We start from the raw sequence: 7851 nt of genomic DNA, 5'->3' as shown, positions 1-7851 counted from the left end.
AAAAGAGTTTATTCATTTAATAACACGAAGTACTATCTTTTAAATCTTTATTAAATTTGCTATTTATCATCTTGCATTATTAGCAACATGATCATAGAAAATAAGCGTAAAAGCTTTATTCATCATATTTTGCTTTTTGTGATCCAAAAATATTTATGTTTGTATTGCGTTATTTTGATGTAAATTTCTAACCTTTTATTAAATACAATAATATTCACGTTTGGCCACTGGTTAAATATTGTTAATAATTATAATCGAAGCGATTAAAAAATCGTTTAAAAAAAAGTAAGTCAGAATAATTAACTGAACTTTTAGTTAGTGACCTATATCGATCCGCACAGCTACAAAATACCATTCAAAGTGTCAATGAAATGCAACTAAGACTAAATTTATGGTCAGTATTAGCGTAACGGAAGTGAAACAGCAATTTCACAATCCGGACATGGCGTCTATGGTAATGTGCGCGCGCGCAGCATCGTGATGTCAAGCAACCCTTATTGCATAATTTGCACGAAGAACAATCGGAGCAGTTTCACTTTTGTTTGTAAAACTACAATTTATATTTACGTAATATGTTCTGTGTATACTTGTAGAAGTTGTGGATGGTTCATGTTTCTGGAATTTACTTGAAAGAAAATAGATATACATAAAAAATGTGGGTAAAATTAATTTTATTGTAAGAAGAGATATATCATTAAATAGTCATCCGTGATACTTAAATACTATCTTTAACAGACAATGTAATGATCAAACTATTCTGGAGAAATTATATTTATGAACAAGCAGATTGTTTTAAACAACTATAAGATAATCTTTTGTTAATCTTTCATGTACCACAATTGCTCATTAAAGTTTAAATAAATAATCGGTTAAAACAAGTTTAAATATTTCCTTTAAAAAAATATTTATTGACTACTTATCCTATTCAAATACGTTATTTAACAAAGCCAAAAATCATAAAAAAATTACTTCATCATTTTCTTTTTTTACCATCAAACAATGAACTTAATTAGAACTTGAAAAAATCGTGCCATCCAGTCTGACGTTGTACAGATTTAGAATTGTAAACAAAATGCATTACAAAAGCGTTGAAACTGTTTAGTATGTGCGAGCGGGCGGTGAGAGCATAGCACTCAACACTGCATGACAATTTACGAGTTGATTAACATTGTAGCTTGAGATATGGCCGTCATGTAACCACTACGGGCCGTAGTGGCTATTTTGAACTGAATTACTGGACACTAGCTGTTGCCTGCGACCCCGTCCGCATGGACTTCAGTCTACAGCGCGCAGTGGGTCCTATTTCCGTGGAAAATGTACCCTTGTCTCCACCCCTTACCTCAATCCACCTAAAATCAATATACCCAAAAATCGCTATACACATATTTAAATACTTTCGCATTTATAATATTAATAGTATGGATTAAACGATGCCCCTGTCTTATTACGTCATGTTTAGCACCTAAAGGTTAAGTTAGTTCACTGAGATATCAAAATATGTACTACACGATAACACTGGATCGTCAATCGATCTTGGTTTGATTCAATAAAACCATTTCAGGACGTAATCGACGGTATCATCCTAGCCTAAAAGCAAACTTGTGGCTGATTTCGAGTCTAACTGGTGTTTTGCTAGGACTAAGGAGCGAATGCTTATCTGACCTTCTCAACCCAGTTAACTAGACATCACAATACTCCTTAGTCAGACTGGTATCTAGCTTCTAACTACGTCAATGATGTGTTATTAACAACCGGGACCCACAACTCAATGTGCCTTCCAAAACACGGACGAACTCGTTATGACATAGATGATCATTACCATACATTTGAAGTTTTCTATTCGTGACTAAGCTAATGCGAGGCAATTTTGTCTAGACTCTACACCACATACAGTTAAATATTTCCCGTAAGGAACTTTCATTGATCAAAACACATGAATGCATGTCTTCCTCACTGAGAGTTACCTTTAGTTAAGGCTTGCACTTTATTTACTATTAATAAGTAGCTCTTAATGCCCATACTGCAGGACAAAGGAATTCCTTCTATCCTAGTTATTTGGCTGGTAGAAACATTTTGACGAAAAGGAATCAAGCCTGTCCCGCCGTCTCCTTCCAAGAATATTTTCTTCATCGTCAATAACCAGCCAGTGTTTTGTTTACTTAGCCCAAAAACTATTCGACAGATGTGACAAGCCCAGCTCCACGTTAGGCTATGGCAGTCACTTGGGTTTTGGAGAACAGGGAATAACGTTTTCATTTAAAGAACCAATATCAATAACTAGCTGTTGCCCGCGACTTCGTCCCCGTGGGTAGAAGAGATAAGTTATGATTTACATATACCTGCCCTGTTTTTTTTTCACATTTTCCATTGTATCTTCGCTCCCATTAGTCGCAGCGTGATGGTTTATAGCCTAAAGCCTTCCTCGTTGAATAGTCTATTCAACACAAAAAGACTTTTTCAATTTGGACCAGTAGTTCCTGAGATTAGCGCGTTCAAACAAACAAACAAACTCTTCAGCTTTATATATTAGTATAGATATAACAACTTCATATCTCTTCATAGGTTTTGTATAAATCCAAGCATTACTAATCCAAGGTTGTATTGGATAAGTAATGTCACATTGAATAACAAAAGTTGTATAGGCTATACACCAGGTACAGAAATGGTTGGTATGGTGTAAACCTCAATAAATTAGCCATGCTTTTGATGTACATGCTTAATTATTATTGTATGCCACTTAACCATGCTGAAGTATCACAGCCACCATAGGTACTACGAATTGTCTACGCCGTAGCGTTGTAGTACCGCGATAACTAATAATAGTTGTTTAAGGGCAAAATGTAAATCACTATGAACATTGCAGAGAGCCGTAGTATTCCAAAACCATGGAAAGCGGTTTATTCAGGAAATTATCAAATCTTTTGTAAAATATTAAAGTCCATTGGACTTAAAGTGAATTATTGGCTTTACAAAATTGTATCAATCAACTTAACAATGGTTATTGCAAAGATATACGAATACGAAGAAAACGCGATTATCCTTGTTTACTTTGTATATATTTTGTGTCTTTCTTTTGTTCGTAGTTTAATAGTTAGCCTGTGCGTAGGCTTTGGCTACTTTTACGACGCGCGTTAAGGTCATTAGATGACACTAAATATTCTAGAGTTGTAGCACTTCTTTGTATCGTAAGATTGGTCGCATATATCGATACCGCAAATGACGTAATATAAACCTTATATTTATACGTAAAAGACCAAATAGAGTTATCAAAGATTATGGAAAAGAGAATTTGTATTTTTTGGTAAACATTACTTTAAAACAACAAAAAATTGTTTAATGAATATTAATAATTTTAATATGATCGCCAAAATATCGTCACTCTCACCAGCAGGACTTTCTTTAAATGAAAATATATAGTTTGCCAAGTATGAAAGCGCTTTGCATTCTGGACACGCGCGCTTACCGCGTGCCTTGCCGCCCAAAGGATCACGTATAAATACCAAGCCCATTGAAAAATTAAATCATTGTTGCTCCATTAACCGGCCGGGCCGAACGTCTAATTAATCAAATCTAATGACAAAGTGATATAAATAAAAATGAAGTGTGTGTGCTTACTTCTGGCTTCCGTAGCGCTCGTGAGCGGATACAGCATCAGGGACAATGAGATTGAGACGGCGCGCTTACGGACAAGTGATGAGTTGCTCCAGAGTGTGATCAGTGATTGTTTCGAAGCCGCATCCCCCATGTCCTGCCTCAAAGTGAAAGTTCTGTCCTTCTTCGACACTAAGCTTGGCGTCAGCTCCGAGTCTGCGAGGGCTCTCGATGACAAGAACATCGATAAAGTGATCTTCGACCGCGTCGGCAAGTACCTCAGCAACAATGAGGTCAGGTTCCAGCTGCCGGAGTTCCTCTTCGAAGGTGCCGAGGTGTCCTACAGAGCAGACAGGGGCTTGGATGTGGAGTTCCCCAAGACTGACAGTGAAAACGGTGAAGGTAAATATTGAAACTTGCGAACAAACTTCAAAATGGAAGAAATTTTTAAGGTCTTGAAAATAATTGTTCATTTTGTTATAGCTCGAGGCATCTTGAAGAAGAAGCTGCTGCTGCCCGTCCTTCTGCTGCTGAAGCTCAAAATGAAGGCGCTGATGCCCATCCTGGTGGCCATCATCGGTATCAAGGCCATCAAGGCTCTGATCCTCAGCAAGCTCGCCATCACCCTCGTCCTCGGATTCCTCATCTACAACTTGATAATGAAGAAAGGAGGTTAGATATCAAGGCTGAAATACATCACATAGCAATCAGTTCATTCAGTATTTTTAATTGTATTTTTTTCTTTTGCCAGCCATGCCCATGATGATGATGCCGCCTACGGAAGCCGCTCCTCCCGCTCCCCAATACGGTCCCCCGGCCTCTCAGTACGGACCCCCCTCGACCTCTGCTCCCTCCGCCCCCCAGGACTCGTACGGGCCTGCCTGGGAGCCAGCGAGCAGCGGCCCCTACGCCCGTGTGTGGGACCCCTCGCAGCTGGCCTACAGCTCGTACTACCCCAGTGACTCCAGCTCCTCAGCTACCTCCAACCAGTCTCCGAGCTACTCCAGCGTGTCATCCGTCTCATCGTCCATCTCATCATCATCATCAGCCACACACTAAACGAATTACCTCATGTAAATAGCACGGGAAACGCATTGTACATAGTGTTTTGACGCACGCACCAATGAAACGGCTAGGGTCTAGAAGAGTTATTTATTGACGATATTTATTTTTTATTTATTGAGAACAATAAAGAAACTGTCGTTTTACTGATGGTAAATGATTGTCTTTTAATGCTCCGGAAACTGGTATACCAGACACCACAAAACTCCTTACATAGAAAAGGAATGCAATAATGAACTTAAACCATAAACAAGGTTCTATGAAATGACAATGGTCCTATTGTCCCACAGAAATTCCCTAGGGCTTTAGTGGAGCAGGTACATATAACAGTCCTCGAAACCTATTTAAATGTGAAATGCATTCCTTTAAACTTTCACCATTACCTATTACGACACGGTTCAATAAATTGTCCTGCTTTTCCTGCCCGGTATGTATCGGGCTAAGCATATAATTTGTATGTGGATATGTAGGTATGAGACGTATGATCATTCAATGATATAGATATGACACACATAATCCAGTGGGGTCATATTTAAAACACTTTCGTTTGTAAGTGGTGACTATAACCCATAGAATATACTACATACCACAATACTATTTCAATTTCTTACGTCAAAGAATGCTTAAAAACAAAAAGACTGATGAGTAAATCATTTTGTGCCTATTGTGCCTAGAGTGGGCAAACACATAATTATTAAGTACTTAAGTAGATAGTGTGCACTCCAAGTAGTTAGTCTAAAGCCAACGCCTTATCTATATTTAGTAGCTAGACTTTCGCTTATGTTAAAACCCCGGATACGAGAACCTGCCTACTATTAGTGTACTAAGTTAATAAAACGCGCGATATCAATAATCAATTTCCTTTATTCCGTATATTAACTCGATTAGCACAATTTCAGGTGACAAGTGGAAGTTTTAAATTCTATAAAATACATAGTAATGTGGAAAAGTGAAAAAATAATTAGGTTAGGTCACAAAGATGTTTATAAGTTCGTTATTATTGTCACGTAAGTATGGTTTTGTTACTACATCAGATAAATTCATATAATTTCTTTATTCGATCTAAATATAATATAGTCAGACAGATTTTCTTGAAAAATTTGGAACAAGATTATAATATTAAAAAGGTTTTGTTGTATACTTATATTAATTGCTACTTGGAGGAAGAATATAGTTAGGTTGTAATGTTATAAATATCATTATTTATTTTAAACTATTGAGAAATTAAACGTAAACAACTTTACATCAATATTGCCACATGTAAAAATAAACCTAGAAGTTACGTTCTTCAACGGATCTATGCATGATTAGACCTACTGATCTGCAGAGATGTGAATGTTAAGGGGAAGTTTAAAAATTGCACTGGTAACTGGAAACTACGTGGGAACCGGCTGTTATGGCATGAGCATGTTAAGCGGGGATCATGTGGTGAGGAAGGTTTTGAACTTGGATGTGGATGGATATAGGGGAAAAGGACGACCAAAGAAATGATTGACGGAGTGTGTAAGACGATATAGCTGCAAAGAGTGTTACTTGTGAGATGACGTCAGATATAAAGATATGAAGAAGAAGACATTACGCCGACCCCAAATAAAAAATTGGGATAAGAGCTGGGGAATAATGATTTCTCCAACTGCTTTTACGGACAAGTGACATTTATAACATTACAATCTCCGAAAATGGGTCTCTAGCAATGACAAGTACGAAATCGTTAGAAAACAGTTGTGCAGCTAACTACAGTATACAAATACAGTATAAATGCACTATTTACAGGGACGCTAAAGTATAACACTAACTATACAATTGAAGAGGGTAAAAATTACTTGATCATTCAACAAATAAATATTTTGTACTTGTAACACAGGTGAACAATGAAGTAGGAGGGTACAGCTATTCAGATGAAAAATTACATTTATTTATACAGGGTTTGTTAACTACACGGTGTTTTGGCTCATGCGGTCCACTGTTACTTAAAGTTATACTGTTGCAGCTTGCAGCTTAGGAAGTACCTTGTAATACGGCGTTTCATATTTACAACTGCAAAAGTATAACTACTTAAAATATTAATTTTTTGACCACCGATATTTCATATTTCATACATTTATACATTCAAGTGTAGTCACGAAGAGTTTTGGGTGTATATTATCATGTATCATAACTTGTGTCGATTTTCCTTTGACTACTACTAGCGACTTTTTAATGCCGTTGTATTTGATGAGGTGTGACAGCGCAATACACGGCCCATAGCGGCATCTCTCTCACACGGCTAACATAGTCTATTTTTAAGATAGTGGAAGCTAACCAGAGGGACTTCTACCACTTCTTACAGTTATTGCTATTTTGAAAGAGAGAGCTTGCTATACGTCATCTAAAGCACTGTCATGCTTGCCGGCTACAATATCATTTTATTTTATCATGAAATATTGCACTCTACATACACTTACATAATTATATAGGTATATACATAAGAATGCATTTTCATCTGAACAGAAATTGTGCTTGTGATATAGAGTCTACAAAGGGAAGGTTAAAGCTATTATTTCACAGCCTTCGACTAAGGAGTGCGATAGGTACTCATTTATAATTAATTAGCAATACATATGTAGATCAAATGTTCGAGTATATAGTACATAGATAATTTATAATTTGCGAGTATTATATATTTAGGGATGCGTTCACACTAGCTATTGTCGAACGCAGCGCTAAATATAATTCTTCGGAAACGTTCCTCAAACGCCTACGGTGGACAAAGGCTACTGTGAAGGCGTCCCAAGTAAGTTTAACTATCGTATAAGTACAGTTATTATTATAATACACTTGACTGGCGATCGCTACTTTTTCTTTAGACCGCCATATTTGTTATATGCGGAATGCGGATAGCTGTCACAGCGCGGGAGTAATTGAATCAGAACTGATATTTGATAGCAAATGTCAAATCATTTTTTTTATCGTTGCAAATTATTGATCTTAGTTTCGAAGCAACAGCCAATTCAGTGTAATATAATAGATTTAATTAAATACACACGACCAAACCTCAGTCATACAAAAAGATTAACAATATATCCCTTACTTTAAGGAAAACAAAAGTTGTAAAAATTCTTGTAATTCCATTAACGTCCGGTCGTATGTATTTACTCTACGTAGATAATATTTATATTCATCAATAACTTTCTTAACAATTGTAAACTAAAATATTTA

At 36.7% G+C, this 7851-nt stretch overlaps 1 protein-coding gene across 1 annotated transcript; it reads left to right on the top strand.

The window, feature by feature from the left end:
- The first annotated feature begins 3330 nt into the window (after window positions 1-3330).
- On the top strand, window positions 3331-4810 carry LOC113495280. Its single transcript, XM_026873945.1, has 3 exons — window positions 3331-3993; window positions 4075-4263; window positions 4343-4810. Exons 1-3 carry the CDS (start codon window positions 3597-3599, stop codon window positions 4648-4650), a joined length of 894 nt encoding a protein of 297 aa, XP_026729746.1. The 5' UTR covers window positions 3331-3596; the 3' UTR covers window positions 4651-4810.
- The last annotated feature ends 3041 nt before the right edge of the window (window positions 4811-7851 follow it).

Source organism: Trichoplusia ni, chromosome 6 (genome assembly GCF_003590095.1).
Source record: "Trichoplusia ni isolate ovarian cell line Hi5 chromosome 6, tn1, whole genome shotgun sequence".
NCBI classification, from domain to species: domain Eukaryota; kingdom Metazoa; phylum Arthropoda; class Insecta; order Lepidoptera; family Noctuidae; genus Trichoplusia; species Trichoplusia ni.
Note: the sequence above shows the minus strand (reverse complement) of the source record. Positions and strands in the feature narration are given on the sequence as shown.

What these genes read in the sequence shown, in the direction of transcription:
- LOC113495280 (XM_026873945.1), top strand. Translation starts at nt 3,597, where the DNA reads ATGAAGTGTGTGTGCTTACTTCTGGCTTCCGTAGCGCTCGTGAGCGGA. An exon ending in TGACAGTGAAAACGGTGAAG is followed by an intron (nt 3,994 to 4,074) that starts GTAAATATTGAA and finishes ATTTTGTTATAG; the next exon opens with CTCGAGGCATCTTGAAGAAG. An exon ending in CTTGATAATGAAGAAAGGAG is followed by an intron (nt 4,264 to 4,342) that starts GTTAGATATCAA and finishes TTCTTTTGCCAG; the next exon opens with CCATGCCCATGATGATGATG.